Source organism: Lepidochelys olivacea (assembly GCF_965140295.1).
Source record: "Lepidochelys olivacea isolate rLepOli2 genome assembly, chromosome: 24".
NCBI classification, from domain to species: domain Eukaryota; kingdom Metazoa; phylum Chordata; order Testudines; family Cheloniidae; genus Lepidochelys; species Lepidochelys olivacea.
Window position 1 is genome coordinate 15,234,030 of NC_140434.1, and position 17,893 is coordinate 15,251,922.

The 17,893-nt window shown below is 59.4% G+C and overlaps 1 protein-coding gene across 1 annotated transcript; it reads left to right on the top strand.

The window, feature by feature from the left end:
* Positions 1-14,255: 14,255 nt before the first annotated feature.
* On the top strand, positions 14,256-17,850 carry SAP25 (Sin3A associated protein 25). Its single transcript, XM_084614170.1, has 6 exons — positions 14,256-14,374; positions 14,525-14,676; positions 15,198-15,340; positions 15,753-15,903; positions 16,058-16,158; positions 16,688-17,850. Exons 1-6 carry the CDS (start codon positions 14,262-14,264, stop codon positions 17,090-17,092), a joined length of 1,065 nt encoding a protein of 354 aa, XP_084470296.1. The 5' UTR covers positions 14,256-14,261; the 3' UTR covers positions 17,093-17,850.
* Positions 17,851-17,893: the final 43 nt, after the last annotated feature.

Consider the following 17,893-nt stretch of genomic DNA (forward strand, 5'->3'; position numbering starts at 1 on the left):
AAACCTCCCCCCCACCACACACAGACTCGCTTTTTCTTTTTTTCTTTCTTTCACTGGAACAATGTCAGTGGTTGTTTTTTCTTCCCGAGATTCCAAGGCCAGAAGGACAATTGTGATCATCTAGCCTGACCCCCATATGACACTGGCCAGAGACCTGCCCTGAGTTAATTCCTCCTGTTTGATCTAGAGCAGATCTTGTAGAAAAACATCCAGTCTGGATTTAAAAATTGCCAGTGATGGGATATCCACCACGGTCCTTGGTAAATGGTTCCAATGGTTCATTACTCTCTCTGCTAAAAACTTCCACCTTACTTCTGGTCTGAATTTGTCTAGCTTCAACTTCCAGCCATTGGATCTTGTTTGGCCTTTCTCTACTAGACTGCAGAACCCATCATCAAATAGTTAAGGAGGACTTGTGGCGCCTTAGAGACTAACAAATTTATTTGAGCATAAGCTTTCGTGAGCTACAGCTCACTTCATCGGATGCATGCAGTGGAAAATACAGTGGGGAGATTTTATCTACACAGAGAACATGAAACAATGGGTGTTACCATACACACTGTAAGGAGAAAAGGAGGACTTGTGGCACCTTAGAGACTAACCAATTTATTAACTAATATTATTATTATTAATTATTAATAATTAATTATTAATTATTAACAATAAATTGGTTAGTCTCTAAGGTGCCACAAGTCCTCCTTTTCTTTTTGCGAATACAGACTAACACGGCTGTTACTCTGAAACTGTAAGGAGAGTGATCAGGTAAGGTGAGCTATTACCAGCAGGAGAACGGGCACGGTGGGGGGGACCTTTTGTCGTGATAATCAAGGTGGGCCATTTCCAGCAGTTGACAAGATCTTCTGAGGAACAGTGGGGGGTGGGGGAATAAACATGGGGAAATAGTTTTACTTTGTGTAATGACCCATCCACTCCCAGTCTTTATTCAAGCCTAAATTGATTGTATGCAGTTTGCAAATTAATTCCAATTCAGCAGTCATCAAATAGTTGTTCTCCAGGCAGGTACTTACCCTTCACCATCCTTGTCTTAAGCTAAATAGATTCATGCATGGGCCAGAAGAGGGCCGTAGTTCCTTGTACTCTAAGAGAACGTTAAAAAGTCAGAGGGTCATTTCAGAAAGTAACATTTTCAAAACTCCCCCCCCACACCTGGCACTAACACTGAAAAGCGAAAGTGTCAATTTTGCTCCCTTTTAAACGCATTCCTACGTCACCTTCACACACAGCCTTTACTCGTGGAAAAAGAGGGAGAGAAAACAGGTAGAAAGTGGCATTGCCCCATTTTGAAATTGTGAACAATTTTGAAAATACAGAACAAAAAATAGTTTCCCACCCCCAATATTTAGTTTAGAAATTGTTTTAAAAAATACAAATGCTTTCATCACAAAGGAAACGAGTGTGCAAAACCACACCGTTCTCAATTAAACCTCCTTTTGCAACCAGAACATTTTGGTGAAGAAATGTTGACCAGCTCTTGGTTGCAGGGTTGGTTCCTGAGGGGAAGGGGAGAGGAATCTCCTGGGAGGGGAAAGGATACCCCGAGCAGTGGAAATGGCGAGAGTCCAATTTATACTGAGACCTGGCTGAAATTGGTCAAATGTTTTTTCCCATTAAAAATGGTTGGTTTGAAAATGAAAATGTCACACTGACAAATCTGATTTTCCAAATGTTCTGGGTTTCGTCTGACAAAAAAGATTTTTATTTTTTATTTTCCAGTTTTTTTCTTTTTCACCCCCTTTACCGGCGATTTCCTCTTTTCAGCAGCAAAAAGGAGGCAAGGGGGAGCGGGCTGAGAGGGAAAACCAAGGGAAAATTAAGTTTTGAATTAAAAAAGGAATGCCGCGATTTTAAAACGGAAAAGTTGGTGGCTTTCGAAAACTTTTTAAAACGTCCGATTTTGTAGTTGCCCCCAGGCCCCTTTCCCCCCAGCTCCTCCTCAGGGGACGAGCGGTTCGCTCTCAGGTCTCGCACAGGACTGGCTGTTTCTGTGAGACCCCAGGACATCTAAGGGTCCGTCTACACAGTCCGCAGCAGCACGGTGCCCCAGCTGACAGGCTCAGGCTCTCGGGGCTTATGCTGGAGCACCAGGCAAAGCCGTGGAGACATTTGGGCTCTGAGGCCTGGGGAGGGACGTGCAGTTCGGGGCCTGCTGCTGGCTGTGTAGACTGACCCTAAAGGGGTCTTGGGGTGGCTGGGCCCGAGCACGGCAGGCCTGGATCCAGGCCCAGACGCGCCCGGCGGCCTTCCCGGAAGGGGGTGACAGACGCATAGGACAGAACTCACTCGTGGGACTGGAAGGAAGGAGCAACGTGGCCACAAGGAGGTGCTGTTGCAGCACACGCTCCTCGCTGGGCTGCCGCTCCCCCAGGGCTGCGGGCGGAGCTGGAGCCAGGCTGCAGCGCCCACAAGGCAGGAAGCAACGCGCCCAGCCTGGGGCATCGGCACGAGGGCCGCCAGAAGCAGCCCCGCTCGGTGCCCCCGCGCTGCAGCCAGCCCAGCCCGGAAGCAGCAGCAGCCAGCCTATGGACTGGAAGGGATCTCGAGCGGTCGCCTCGTCCAGTCCCCTGCAGTGGTGGATTCCCGCACAGCCGATGGGGCCCATGCCCAGGGTCCCCGGCCAATTCGGGGGTCCCGCAGGAGCGGCTGGAACTCTGGCCCCGCCCCCGGCTCCTCCTCTTCACCCCTGAGGCCCCGCCTCCAGCCCAGCTGGATTAGATGCTTGCCAGAGCCCCACATTGAGCTGGCCAAAGGCCCCCACACACACACGCTGTGCCAGACCAAGGGGGCTCCCTGCCCTGTGGGTAGCAGAGCTGGACTGAGCCCCTGCCATGCGCCCACACCATGTAGGGTTGGACTGAGCCCCTCTCCCTTCCCCTCCTCCCCACCCCCCACGTGCAGCTCTCCTGAGCTCCTCTCCCTTCCCCTCCTCCCCTGGTGCCTACTCCCCCCACACAGAGCTGGCCCTGTCTCCTTCCCCATGCAGGGCTGGACCGAGCCACTCGCCAGAGCCCCCTCCTCCCCTGCTTGGGGCTGGCCCTAGCCCCACCGCTCACCCTCCCCCGCTCCCTTTTTGGGGAAAGTGGGCATTTTGAGGAAAGTGGGCATTCCTCTTGCCACTGAGCTCTGGGGCCAAAATGGGACATATGGTCACCCTAGGTCAGGGATCCCAAAACATTTTCAGTCATACCCCCTTACCTCGTCTGCACCCCCCGCCCCCCAGGAGCTTGGACGAGGAGTGGGGCTGGGACCCACAGTCAGCGGCTGAGAGGGGGGTGCGTCTGGGAGCAGAGTTGGGGTGGGGGCCAGAGCGGAGCTGGGGGCAGTTCAGGGCTGGGCCCCGCCACGCCTCTCCCCCCCAAAATGTTCCTCCGTACCCTCCTCGGAGGCCAGACTCGACCGTTTGGGGAACACTGCCCAAGCAGGGAGCCCAGGCAGTAGTGAAGAGCCCCGGACCCTGCACCTGCCTTGGGCTGGGGGCCAGGGTGCCCGAGAGCAGCCCGCAGCCTGTGCTCTGCCCCCCAGGGCAGGTGGAGGGTCCAGGGTTCCCCAAAGTGGCCTGGGCTTCCTGGGCAGCTCTTCCCATGGCCCAGCTTCTGGCCAGGCCAGGGGGCAAAGCCTTCGGGGGAAGTGGAGGGGCGGGGGGGGCCCATGGCATGGGCGATGTGGGGGGCCCAAATGTTCTTTGTGCCCAGGGCCCCAATATATATTAATCTACCTCTAGTCCCCTGCATTTGTGACAGGACTAAGTATTATCTAGACCATCCCTGACAGGTGTTTGTCCAGCCTGCTCTTAAAAATCCCCAGTAATGGAGATTCCACAACCTCCCTAGGCAATTTATTCCAGCGCTTAACCACCCTGACAGTCAGGAAGTTTTTCCTAATGGCCAAACTAAACCTCCCTTGCTACCATTTAAGCTTCTTGTCCTGTCCTCAGAGTTTAAAGAGAACAATATTTCACCCTCCTCCTTGTAAAAACCTTTTATATACTTGAAACCTGTTACTCTGTCCCCTCTCGGTCTTCTCTTCTCCAGACTAAACAAACCCAATTTTTTCAGTCTTTCCTCATAGGTCCTGTTTTCTAGACCTTTAATCATTTTGTGTGCTCTTCTCTGGACTCTCTCCAATTTGTCCACATCTTTGCTGAAATGTGACACCCACAACTGGACACAATACTCCAGTTGAGGCCTAACCAGCACGGAGTAGAGCAGAATTACTTCTCGTGTCTTGCCGACAACACTCCTGCTAATACATCCCAGAATGATGTTCACTTTTCTTTGCAATAGTGTGACACTGTTGACTCATATTTAGCTTGTGAGCCACTGTGGCCATTTCTGCAGTACTCCTTCCTCGGCCGTCATTTCCCATTTGTATGTGTGCAACTGATTGTTCCTTCCTAAGTGGAGCACTTTGCATTTGTCCTTATTGAATTTCATCCTATTTATCTCAGACCATTTCTCCAGTTTGTCCAGATCATTTTGAAGTTTAATCCTATCCTCCAAAGCACTTTCAACCCCTCCCGGCTTGGTATTGTCCGCAAACTTTATAAGTGTACTCTCTATGCCATTATCTAAATCATTGATGAAGATATTGAACAGAACCGGACCCAGGACTGATCCCTGCAGGACCCCACTCGTTATGCCCTTCCAGCTTGTCTGTGAACCACTGATAACTACTCTCTGGGGATGGTTTTCCAACCAGTTATGCACCCACCTTATAGTAGCTCTGTCTAGACTGTATTTCCCTAGTTTGTTTATGGGAAGGTAATGCAAGAGAGTATCAAAAGCCTTGCTGAAGTCAAGATACACCACACCTACTGCTTCCTCCCATCCACAAGGCTTGTTAACCTGTCAAAGAAAGCTATCAGGTTGGTTTCACATGATTTGTTCTTGACAAATCCATGCTGACTGTAACTTATCCCCTTATTATCTTCTAGGTGTTTGCAAACTGATTGCTTAATTATTTGCTCCATTATCTTTCTGGGTACAGAAGTTAAGCTGACTGGTCTGTAATTCCCCGGGTTGTCCTTATTTCCCTTTTTTGCAGATTGGCACAATATTTGCCCTTTTCCAGGCCTCTGGAATCTCTCCCATCTTCCAGGACTTTTCAAAGATAATCGCTAATGGCTCAGATATCTCCTCAGTCAGCTCCTTGAGTATTCTAGGATGTATTTCTTCAGGCCCTGGTGACTTGAAAACATCTAACTTGTCTAAGTCATTTTTAACTGATTCTTTCCCTGTTTTAGCCTCTGATCCTACCTGTCTGCTCTGGTCTCAGTCTCCCAGCTCTGCCTCTCACTGGGGAACAGGAGGGATCAGGAGGGGCCACTCAGGGCCCTGCGCCCCAGGGGTCACAGAGCTGCTGAGCTCCCAGCCAGTGAGCCAGAGGCTGGCCTCCCATTCAGCAGCCCGGGTCCCTGCACCCGCTGGGCAAAGGGATGGTGTCTGTGTGGGCATCTTAGAGCAATGGGCAGGGCTGGGCCCCAGCCACTCACACAAAGCTGGGCCCAGCACAGACTCCAGCCAGCCCCATGCCCCTGTGTTGTGGAGGGGACAGACCCCGGGCACCATCAGCCCCATGCGCCAAGTGAGAACGCTCGTCACTGAGGGCTAGAGCCACAAAGGGCTTTAGGCGTCTATCTGCCACGGTTGGCACCCGAGTCCCAAACCAGCTCCTCCCAACCCCCGCTCTGCAGCAGCCTCTCCACGTAAGTTCCCCAATTCCCTCAGCACCTAGGTTTCCTAGGGTTGCCAACCCTCCAGGATTGTCCTGGAGTCTCCAGGAATTAAAGATTAATTTTTAATTAAAGATAATGTCATGTGATGAAACTGCCAGGAAACCTCCAGGAATATGTCCAACCAAAATTGGCAACCCTAGTTTCCAGTGACAAAGTCCAGCAGGCCCCCAGGCTGCTGCAGTGAGCCCAGGCTGTCCTGACACCCGGTGCGTGCCCCGAGCCAGGTGTTTCCCGGTGGGCCCCATCCGTGGGATGCTCAGAGGCTGCCTAACAGAGCAGGCCTTGCACCCAACCCAGCAGCTGGACATGTACCCTTCCAGTTTTTAGCTCAACCATTTCAGCCATCGCAGGATCTGGAGGACACAGGTTTAGATCCTCCCCTTGCCTGCTTTGGAGCCAGGTCTCCCAGCTGGGAGGGGAACGGGCTGCGGACGTTTGGAGCCAGGCTCCCCAAGTCACTGCTGTTGAAACCGGTCCCTGTTGTACAGCTGAGCAGACACTCCTTGGGCCAGGGAGAGCCGGGGGCTGGCTCTAGCGCCCGGGTACCCGCAGTCACATCCCTGCACCAGTGAATAGTTGATGCAGTAGGAAGAGATCCTGAGACATAAGGCCTCGTATCAGAGGCCTGGTATGAGGCCCGAACGAAAGCAGCGGGCAAGAATTGCTGATACAAAGCAAAGTTAGCAAACATCAGGCTCTGCCTGCCTGCAAGTCCACAGAACCTGGCAAGAACCGGTCTGCTCTTGCAGAGACACACATTCCTCCTGCAAACACAGCCCAGAAGGGTGGGATCAGAACATCCTGATATCAAGGGTGGTACAAAAAATATTCCCCACAGAGAACAGGAGCACATGGACTCCGCCTAAAAGATCAGGTCAGGATGACAGTGTGATGACTAGAGATGTTTTAATCGAACCAACATGTACAAGGAGATGTTTGGATCAGGGTATAAAGAGGTATCTCTGAGACAATGTCTTGGTCCAGCCAAGGGAGGAATGGAAAGTCTCGCCGTTCACCGAGTTCACGGACAGACATGTCTTAGAGAGTCTCATAGAGTTTGCCAGGTGCGACTGCTTCGTCGTGCTTCATCGACAATAAACCTGGTGGGGTGCCTTCATCCCTTAACAGATCTTGTGGTCATTGGGCCGTTCGCTCGAGGTCTGCTCTGCCGGCTGTCTGCGCAGAGCTGGGGCAGCACACAGAGAGAACACACCTACGCAGCTGAACGTCTGACAGCAATTAATAGTTTAGCCAAAGTGGAACAGCTGCCATAGGAGCGCTCCCTGCCCCTGTAGCCCCATAGCCCAGGCGGGGCTGTCATGAGAGGGGTGTACTCACAGCCTGGCACTGCATCAGCGGAGGAGGAGAAGTGAAATGGGGTCTCCCAGGCCCCCAGTGCATGCAGTAATCATGGCGGGGGCTCAGTTTGAAACGGCCCTGTTGCACTGCCCAGGTTTAGCTGCGGACCTCCTGGGGAGGGGTCATCGCTGGGAATCCTCCAAGGAGATTGGCCCCCAGCTCCCCTTGAGAGGTGGGACTTAGGACTCCCCTTCTCCTCAGCATTTCCTATTGGCCAGCTTAGACGGCTCCTGCTCAGCCCGCTGGCCATTGCGGATCCCATTTCCAGGCACCTCTCTCTGCCCAGGCACTGGGGAGGGAGCCTGGCAACCAGGCGCAGGGCTGGGGAGTACACTGGGCGGCAGGGTGCCTGAAAGGGTGCGCCTGCCCCGCGCGCTGAGTCCGGGCTCTGACTCAGTTTGGGCCCAGCCCCCCTTCTGCCCACACACCAATTGCTTTGAGTCAGGCCAGCCAGCACTCAGGGCCCGGGCCCTGCTAGGGGTGGGTCAGAGCCCAAGTCCCACCGTGATTTGCCCGCAAGCCCCATTGTTTTGCCGCCCCGAGGCAGAAGGTCTGTGCCAGGCAGCGTGGACGTGTTAACACGGAGGTGAGACCCGGGCCCAGCGATTGTAAGTCCAGGTTTCCAATGCAGTGTGGACACTCGAGCATGGACTTGGAAACACCCAGGGCACAAGATGTGTGCCAAAGCCCCAGGTCTGCAATGCAGGGCAGACGTACCCAAAACAAGGCCTTGCAATGCTGAGCCTCTGGCTCCTTTGTGGATCTTGCCCTCAGCTCCGAAAACCAAACCTACTGGCCCCAGAGCAGGGTTGCCGACCCTCCCGGTTTCGCCGGGAGTCTCCCGAAATCCGGGCTTAATCTCCTGGAGGCTACTGAAGCCAAACTGGGAGATTTTAAACTGCTAAAAGTCCGGTGACGCAGCAGGGCTAAGGCAGGCTCCCTGTCTGCCCTGGCCCCGTGCTGCTCCTGGAAGCGGCCGGCACATCCCTGTGGAAGCTAGGCGGGGGAGGAGCAGAGGGTCTCTGCGCGCTGCCCCTACCCCGAGCGCTGATTCTGCAGCTCCCATTGGCCAGGAACCGCTGCCAATGGGAATTGCGGGGGTGGCGCCTGTGGACAGGGGCAGCGCGCGGAGACACCTGGCCCCCCAGCCCCTAGGGGCCACAGGGATGTGCCGGCCGATTCCAGGAGCTGCAAGGAGCCAGGGCAGGGAGGGAGCCTGCCTCAGCCCCTCTGTGCCGCTGACTGGGAGCTGCTCGAGGTGGACTGGACACATTTTGTGTGTCTGTGCCATGCCCCGAGCATGTCTGGTCTCTGCACTGTGTTTTTGGGCCAGCACAGAGCCAAGAAAGTGGATTTAAAAACAAAAATTCACAAGCCTGAACCCTTCCCAATCCCCCCGGCTGCCTGGGTTTGATTTCTGAAAACAGCTGGGCAGACACAGTGCAGAGACCAGACACATTTGGGTCACAGTGCGGACACACGGTGCAGAGACCAGACACGCTCAGGGCAGGGCGCGGACACACGGTGCATGGCGCGGACACACGGTGCAGAGACCAGACACGCTCGGTGCATGGCGCGGACAAGCGGTGCAGAGACCAGACACGCTCGGTGCAGGGCACGGACACACAATGAGAGATAAGACACGCTCGGGGCACGACGTGGACAGACAATGCAGAGACCGGACATGCTCGGGGCAGGGCGTGGACACAGTGCAGAGACCTGACATGCTTGGTGTATGGTGCGGACACACAATGCAGAGACCAGACACGCTCGGTGCAGGGCGCGGACACACAATGCAGAGACCGGACACGCTCGGTGCAGGGCGCGGACACACAATGCAGAGACCGGACATGCTCGGGGCAGGGTGCGGACACACAATGCAGAGGCCGGACACGCTCGGTGCAGGGCACGGACACATGGTGCAGAGACCACACACGCTTTGTGGCAGAGGGGGCCGGGGCTCAGCTCTCCCCGGGGATCAATGGGGCAGCTCAACCCCTCAGTGGAGTTTTTTCAGGCTGGTTCCTCCCCAAGGTTCTTCGTTGAGTTTGGCCGAGGTCTCATTCCCTGGCAGCGGACAGACCCCTCCCCCTATCTCCCAGGCCCTGTGTTGCAAGTGGGGCCTGCGGGCCCCCCCCACGGCCCAGTCTGGGGCCGGGCCTCTGCACTTCCAGCCTCCTTTCCCTGCCTGCCTCCAGCTGGGACACAGCCCAGCCCCCCTGCACCCACCGTGAGGCCCCTCCCAGCTCACCTGGGGGTGGAGCAACACAGAGGTGGGTACATGCGGGAGATCGGATGAGTGGGGGCATGGAGGGGACGTGGGGGGTCAGAGCAGTGCAAGGCTGGAGGAGATTTGGGGGGTCAGCAGTGGGGGGCTGGAGCGGACATGGGGTCAGCACAGTGGGGGGCTGGAGGGGACGTGAGGGGTCAGAGCAGAGGGGGGCTCAGAGCAGTGGGTGTCTGGAGGAGATTTGGGGGGCTCAGAGCAGTGTGAGGCAGGAGGGGGCTCAGAGCAGTGGGGGGCTGGAGGAGATTTGCGGGGGGTCAGAGCAGTGGGGGGCTGGACAAGATTTGAGGGGAGCACTGTGAGGGGCCCATGTTCGGCAGGGCCCAGCCCGGTGGGTGAAGCTCTGCCCAGGGCTGGTCTCCAAACTGGCCGTTTCCTGGACCCCGGCTGACAGTGACCCCAGAACAGAGCCCCTCCCCCACAGTGACACTTCTGCGGGGGAAGGTGAGTGATGCTGTGTGGGCCCTGACCCCTCTCATGACCCCCCCTCCCTGCTATCTCCCCAGCTGCTCCTCCAGGCCAAGGGGGGCTCTGGGGTTCCCATTCCCCAGTGCTCCCTCTCCAGGGGAAAGAGCCTAGAACTCCCCTGCCCCGCCCCCAGTCTCCCCCAGCTGAGGGGAGGGGGCTTCCTGCCCCACAGCTACTCCATAGGGACGGGGAACTCAGTGCAGCACAGGAGTGTGGGGTGCAAAGGAGGGGGGGGTCAGAGCTGGGCTGGGGGGATGCTGGGGAGTTTTGGGGTTTCAGCTCTGACCCCCCAAACCACACCTGCCCCCTTCAAAACTTGTCCCTGCTCCCCCCATGCCAGCCTCTGCCCTGCTCCTGCATCCTCTGCCCAGACCCTCAGCCTGTGGGGCCCCAGCAGACCCCCCCCCCCGTCTGTGGGGCGCAGGGCTGGGGGGCAGTGGGCTGGGTGGGGCAGGCGGAGGAGCCCAGCTGAGGGAGGAATCCTGGGCCAGTCCGATCTGCGCCTCGGGGGTCCCTGCCAAGGGGCCAGAGGCTGGGGGGGCAGAGCTGGACTGGGGACTGTGCAGGGACAAGGACAGTTAACAGCCCCACGAGGTTGATAAGGTGACGGTAAGCTTCCCGGTGCTGTGAGAGCGACTGGACCCAAACCTGGGTGCCAGAAAATACAATCCCCCAACACAGCCGGGGCTCACGGGTCTCAGCCGAGCCCGAGTGGGGACAGGACTTGTACTGGGAGTTCTGCTGGGCCAGCGAGCCAGGGCTGGACCCACAGGCACCTCTGCCACGAAGTTGGGTCTGTGCGTGTGTGTGTGTGGGGGGGAAATCTGTGTGTTGGTGGGTAGGGTGTTGGCAAGGGCGGGGTGGCATGAATGGGGGTCTGTGTGTGCGGGGATTGACACGGGCGGGGAGGTCTGTGTGGTGGTGGGTAGGTGGTTGGCATGGGCAGGGGTCTGGGGGGGTTGTCATGAATGGGGGTCTGTGTGGGGGGTTGACATGGGCGGGGGGGTCTGTGTGGTGGTGGGTAGGAGGTTGGCATTGGTGGGGGTCTGTGTGGGGGGGTTGACATGGGCAGGGGGTCTGTGTGGTGGTGGGTAGGAGGTTGGCATGGGCAGGGGTCTGGGGGGGGGTTGTCATGAATGGGGGTCTGTGGGGGGGTGTTGATACGGGCGGGGGGGTCTGTGTGGTGGTGGGTAGGAAGTTGGCATGGGCAGGGGTCTGTGTGGTGGTGGGTAGGAGGTTGGCATTGGTGGGGGTCTGTGGGGGGGGTTGACATGGGCAGGGGGTCTGTGTGGTGATGGGTAGGAGGTTGGCATGGGCGGCGGTCTGGGGGGGTTGTCATGAATGGGGGTCTGTGGGGGGGTGTTGACACGGGCGGGGGGGTCTGTGTGGTGGTGGGGGTTTGACACGGGGGTCTGTGTGTTGTGGGGGTTGACACGGGCGGGGGACTCACAGCCGGACACGCAGCGCTGTGCTGACAGCCTGTGGAAATGCAGATCTGGCCGTGACTCTGCCCCGGCACGGCAAGAACACCTGGACTAGCAACGCGCTGCTCATCGGCTACAGACAGCAGGGGCTGGGGGTCGGGAGTGAGGGGCACCGGCGGAGCTGGGGGTGGGGGGATCCCTGCCAGCTGGGCTGGGGACTAGCCCAGGGGGCTGTAGGATCTACAGGTGACGGGGGGCAGGTGCAGGTGCAGGGGGGCTGCAGGGCCTGTCTGTTTGCCAAGGGGGGAGGCTAGGATCCTGTGCAACATCTCAGGCCCGCGTGTGGGTCACTGTGTGGTGCTGGGCCCGAGCAGCGCCCTGGGCCATGTGCGGGCATTGGGGGGTTTGTGGGGCTACCGTGTCCAGACACACACACGGCCCTGGCAGCCATCATCACGCACCCCCTGCCAGCCTCCACACAGCACAGGGTGGGGGACACGCCCATCACCACAGTCTGCACTGGGCCCAAGGGGCCGGGACGTGGGTGGTGCTGGACCAGCCCCCCATCTGGGTCAGTCAGCCTGGCTGTGCTGGGGCAGGGGGTCCCTGAGGATGGGAACCAGCTGGGGATCGGAGTGCGTGTGTGCGAAGGGGGGGGGGGTGCGCGAGGGGCGGGTGCTGGGGGGGATGGGGGTGTGCTAAGCAGGGTGCTATAGGGGTGGGGATGTCTCTCTTTCTGCCAAGGGGGTGTGTGTCCCTGTACCGGGGTGTCTGGCAGGGTTTGTGACCGTGCTCCCCATCAAAAGCCACCCCCCCATTCCCAGCTGCGTCCAAATCCCGGCCCCCTCCCCCAGCCCTTCAACAAGTCCGTCCCCCCCACCCCCTGCAACAATCCCTGGCAGCTGGAGCCAGCTGGGCCAGTCAGATGGGCCCTGGGCTCCCAGCGCCCCTGGATCCTTCTCCCCCGCCCCCCTCCCCCGGGTTGTGCTTCTGGCAGGTCCGGCCTGGGACCCAGCGCTCGAGGGGCCTAGTCCTGGCTCCGTCACTGAGGCCTGTGTGACCTGGGGCAAATCCTGCATCTCACGGGGCCTCGGTTCCCACCCGGGCAACATGGGAATAAATAACCCTGCCGGAGTCGCCTAGGGCAGCGGCTGCCTGATCTCGGCTGGGGTCCGGGCAGCACCGGGCACATGGGGACCCTGGTCTCGGCCGGGATCCGGGCAGCACCCGGCACCTGGGGACCCTGATCTCGGCCGGGATCCGGGCAGCACCCGGCACCTGGGGACCCTGATCTCGGCCGGGATCCGGGCAGCACCCGGCACCTGGGGACCCTGATCTCGGCCGGGATCCGGGCAGCACCCGGCACCTGGGGACCCTGATCTCGGCCGGGATCCGGGCAGCACCCGGCACCTGGGGACCCTGATCTCGGCCGGGATCCGGGCAGCACCCGGCACCTGGGGACCCTGATCTCGGCCGGGATCCGGGCAGCACCCGGCACCTGGGGACCCTGATCTCGGCCGGGATCCGGGCAGCACCCGGCACCTGGGGACCCTGATCTCGGCCGGGATCCGGGCAGCACCCGGCACCTGGGGACCCTGGTCTCGGCCGGGATCCGGGCAGCACCCGGCACCTGGGGACCCTGATCTCGGCCGGGATCCGGGCAGCACCCGGCACCTGGGGACCCTGATCTCGGCCGGGATCCGGGCAGCACCCGGCACCTGGGGACCCTGATCTCGGCCGGGATCCGGGCAGCACCCGGCACCTGGGGACCCTGATCTCGGCCGGGATCCGGGCAGCACCCGGCACCTGGGGACCCTGATCTCGGCCGGGATCCGGGCAGCACCCGGCACCTGGGGACCCTGATCTCGGCCGGGATCCGGGCAGCACCCGGCACCTGGGGACCCTGATCTCGGCCGGGATCCGGGCAGCACCCGGCACCTGGGGACCCTGGTCTCGGCCGGGATCCAGGCAGCACCCGGCACCTGGGGACCCTGATCTCGGCCGGCGTCCGGACAGAGCCTGCTGGGCTCAGAAGCAAGGGCGGCTGACTGGAGCAGTGGGGGCTGCAGGTTGGGATTGAGGGGCACCGGCAGAGCTGGGGGTGTCTCTAGATTGGGGGAGCCCCACTGGGGACGGGAGTGGGGCTGAGACTTTGTGGCCCAAGTTGGGAAGCTTTCTTCAGCCTGTTGGATGAAGTGCCCCCCTTCCCCGGCTGCCAGAGGGCCCCACCCAAGGCCCTTTGAGCCCAGGGGAAGGAGCCGCACAATGGTGCTAACCAGGCGCCAACTGGGCTGTGATCGACACCCCATGGGGCTGGACAGGTGGGAGGGGCTGGGCCCCACCATTGTCCGGAGGGTTTATGGCCCCTCGGCTCTCTCTGTCTGCACCCAGCCCCAGTGCAGCTCCCACAGGCTGCGGGCTCTGCCCCAGCTCAGCCAGGTCCCAGCCCAGGGGCCAGCAGGACCCACAGGTGAGGGGCTGCAGGTGCTGGCAGTTTGCAAAGGGGGCGGGGGCTGGAATCCTGTGAAGCTTCCTGGCCTGTTTGTGGATCACTGCAGACCCAGCCCCAGAGCCTCAGGGGGTCTTCAGATTGGGGGCTGGGGACTGTGAGCTGGCCAGGAAAGCGATCAGCACCCCGCAGGCTGAGAGCTGAGCTGGCCCTTTAGACACCGGGCAAATCCAGGCCTGGGCTGCGGTGGGCTGTGGGTCAGGACTGGGGGGGCACCATTGGAGCTGTGGGTGGGGGGAGCCCAGGGCTGGGCTAGCAGGGGGCTGCGGGTTGGGAGTGAGGGGCACCGGCTGAGCAGTGTGGAGAGCCCAGGGCTGTGTTCCCTACCTCTGCCCCACGCCATCCCCGCTACTGGGGCTTGTTCAGCAGTTCCCCCCTTGCAGAGCAGGGCTGGGCGGAGCGAGGCCTCTGGAGGCGCCGCCAGGACTCGGGCGTGTGGGGGTCTTGTCCCACAGGGGCAGGATGCTGTTTGAGGAGTTCGACCCCCGGCATGGCCTGTGGGATGAGGACGGCGAGAGCGGCGAGTCGGAGGAGGAAGAAGTCTTGGGGTCGGACTGGGCAGAGGACAGGGGCTGGTGAGAGCTGGGGCTGGAGGAGACGGGGGCGGGGAGTTGTTGAGAGCTGGGTTTGGAGGAGATGGGGGGCTGGGGGGAAGTAGGATGTGGGCAGCGGGGGGTGGGACAGATGGTCCATGAAGCTGAGCAGGTCTCTTCTCCCACCCACAGGCTGCAAGAGGAGCCCAGGGTGGGTCACAGCCTCCCCCATCCATGTAACAAGTCTACGAGGCCTCGGCCATGTCGCTGGCAGCTCTTCTCCCCCTGCAGGCCCTGGCCCCACAACCCTGCCCCAGGCCAGGGCTCGCTCCCCGGCTGGGCAGGTAGGTTGGCAGCAGAGGGCGTCAGGGTTGATAGATACCAGGCATGTGGGGCTTGTCTCACCCAGTCCATGTCCGTGCTGTGGGGAGCGGGGCGTGAGCTCAGAAGGGGGTTCTGTGCTGGGGGGCTCAGTAGGGATCACGATGCTGTGGGGAGCAAGGGCTCCGTAGGAGTCACAGTGCTGCGGGGAGTGGGGTGGGGGGCTCCGTAGGGGTCACGGTGCTGCGGGGAGCGGAGCGAGGGCTCGGTAGGGGGCGCTCTCCCCTTGCGGTCAGTGCTGGCCCAGTGCAGCACTCGAGGGAGCTATGCAGTGGGGTGGGGGGCTCTCCTCACAGACCCATCGTTGACTCCAGGGCGAGGCGAGAGACCCCCGCGTAAACGGTTGCCGGCCTCCACCCCAGAGGCAGCCGCATCCCAGCGCTGGGCTAGAACTGCCAGGCCAGGGAAGTGATCTGTACCGACGGGTATTTATCAGGTTCCTGAGCATCCACCGGCGCTCATGGGGAATCCCCCCTGTTTCCAGGGCACCTTTCTGGAGCTGGGCTGAACCGTGAGCCGCCAGGCACCGATCTCAGGGCTCCCCCGGCTGGGCTGGCACGAGTGGCACCAAACCCGACAGCGTCTGCAAACCCGGCTGCCTACGAGAGCTCCTGGGAGCCGGGGACGGTAACTGGGGAGATCTGTGAATAAGGGAGAGTCAGAAACAGGGCTTTGCAGCTCATGGGCCCAGCTGGGGGCTGCGGGTCGGGAGTGAGGGGCTCCGGCAGAGCTGGGGTGTGGGGAGCCCAGGCCTGGGACAGCAGGGGGCTCTGGGTCGGAGTGAGGGGCGCTGGTAAAGCTGGGAGGGGAGCCCAGGCCTGGGGTAGCAGGATCTGCGGGTCAGGAGTGAGGGGCACCAGCAGAGTTGGGTGTGGGGAGCCCAGGGCTCGGACAGGGGGCTGCAGGTTGGGAGTGGGGGGCACCAGCAGAGCTGGGGGGAGCCCAGGGCTGGACTAGCAGGGGCTGCAGGTCGGGAGTGAGGGGCACCGGCAGAGCTGGGGGGCTGCTTGTCCTGATCTCTCTGCTCTCCCCTCTGCAGGGTCACTCGCTCTCCACCCGGACGCTCTCCCACCCCTCCTTCTACCCCTACTATGCGGCTTTGTCTCGCTCCGCACCAGGGACCCATCCAGTGCCCCATGGGGACCGGCCCCAGGGCTCTGGCCTGCAGGGGGGCCCAGCCATTGGATCAGGTAAGAGTCCAAGTGGGGTATGCGGAGGGGAAGGGAATCTCCCTCTCTGTGGCTGGTTCAGCCCTGGGCCCTGTGGGGAAGGGCAGGGGTCTGTGCGGGAGGGGGAGACACCCTCCCCCCACCCACGATCTCACCTTCCCCTTCTCTGCTCCAGGTCTCCTGCTTCCCATTAGTTCCAGTGAATTCTTCTATACGGATCCCCTGATGCCCCCAGGGCACCGGGTCTACAACTACCTCTCCCACCCCTCCCAGCAGGTACGGTGCCCCCAGGGGGAGGCAGGGCACAGTGGGTGGGTCCCCTCTCCCCAGCGTTGGCCAAAATGGTGGCTTGGATGTCTTAAGACCCCATAATGTCATGTGGCAGGCAGTTCTGCAGGCTAGTTCTAAATATTATCCTGCCCCAGGGGTTACACAGGGTTAAATCCCAATAACAGCATGTGGCTGGGACTTCCCCTGCTGCAATGAGTTCCACAGGTTAGCATCGTGCATCAGGCACATCTGCAGCTTAACCATAATAGTAGACTGCTCAAGTGGCTCCCACGGGTTAAATTCCTTTACTAGTAATGTGGCAGGGAGTTCCACAGGTTAACCCTACTAATAGCTTCTGCTAGAGTGTTCTGTGGTTGAACGCTCAGTCACGTTGTGTGGCGTGCAGCTCCACAGGCTAACCCTCAGGAGTGTCGGTAGTTAACCCTCCCCACAATATCATGTGGCAGGGAGTTCTGCACGTAACTTTCCCCCCTTCAGCCAGGTAAATAACCTCCCTCTTGTCTGTTCCCTCCAGGTCTGTCAGAGTCTCCGTCTCAGCACCCCAGACCCCATCATGTCGGTCCGTGAGGCTTCTCCTCCTCCCCCTCCCTGCTTCCTGCCCCGCAGTGGCATGAAGTGGCTCTCGCAGGCAGAGTACAATGCGGTCAGTGCCCTGATGGAGCTGCCGTATGAGGAGCCGGCCTGCAACCCTGGGGAGGGCTCACCCAGAACCCAGCTCCTCCTGTCAGCCGTGGAACCGGAGTATGGCCGGGTGGTCACCCAGGAGGCCGCTAATGTCCTGCTCAGCCTGCACAGCTCCCCAGACACACTGGGGGAGCTCCTGGAGGGCCCTGAACCCCCAGCACTTCCCCAAGGCCTTGGGTCTGTCACGCTAGGGGCCTTCTTCCCCCACGGGGCTGTAGGGGAACCAGCACTTTAATTCTCGCACCCCCTTTCCCCAGTGATGGTCAGTTCCAAAGGTCAGGGCTGCCAGTAACATGGCCGGGAGTCCCAAAGGCCATCCCTCTTCCTAATGACTTTCCTCAGAGTTTTTTACCTAAGTTAAACCTGAGCCACATCATGTAACAGGGGGTTCCACTGGCTATGTCCTAGTTGCCTCCTCAGCGAGTTTTCCATAGGCTAAAATGCAGCCTAATATCCTGTGGCAAGGAGTTCAGCAGGTTATCCTATTTGCCTGCCCAATGGTCTGTCCAAGGTTTACAGCCCAGTCAAACATCATGTAGCAGGGAACGCTCAAGATCATGTGGCAGGAAGTCTCTCAGACCATCAGCCTGCCTTTGGGAGTTTTCTGTGGGTTAATCCCAGTCATATATCCTTTGGCAGGGAGTCCCACAGTTTACCCCTTGATTGCCTGTCTCAGAAATTAAATCCCTGATATAATATCTTTGGGTACTTCAGTTTAACTCTGCTACCATCCTAAAGCAGGGAGTCCTGCTGGTTCACCATACCATGGGTTAAACCTCTGCAACATCCTGTGGCAGGGAGTTCCACAGGTAAACCCAGCTGGCAACTTGGCAAAGGGCTTTTTCAACAGGCCCATGCCGTTGTTACCCTGCAGCAGGTAGTTCTACAGGTTTACACACCCGCTGGGTGTCATTTGGCCATATGTGGAAGAGCCAGGTTTGACGATGTGAAGGGACAATTTTGTGCCTCTTTGCTGTGAAACAGTGTTGTCAAGTGTGGACTTATTTGTAACTTTTTCTGTTCAGTTTCTTTCATG

Coding starts and splice junctions, on each gene's coding strand:
- SAP25 (XM_084614170.1), top strand. CDS start 14,262: ATGCTGTTTGAGGAGTTCGACCCCCGGCATGGCCTGTGGGATGAGGAC. Junction 14,375..14,524: donor TGGGCAGAGGACAGGGGCTG/GTGAGAGCTGGG, acceptor TCCCACCCACAG/GCTGCAAGAGGAGCCCAGGG. Junction 15,341..15,752: donor GCTCCTGGGAGCCGGGGACG/GTAACTGGGGAG, acceptor TCCCCTCTGCAG/GGTCACTCGCTCTCCACCCG.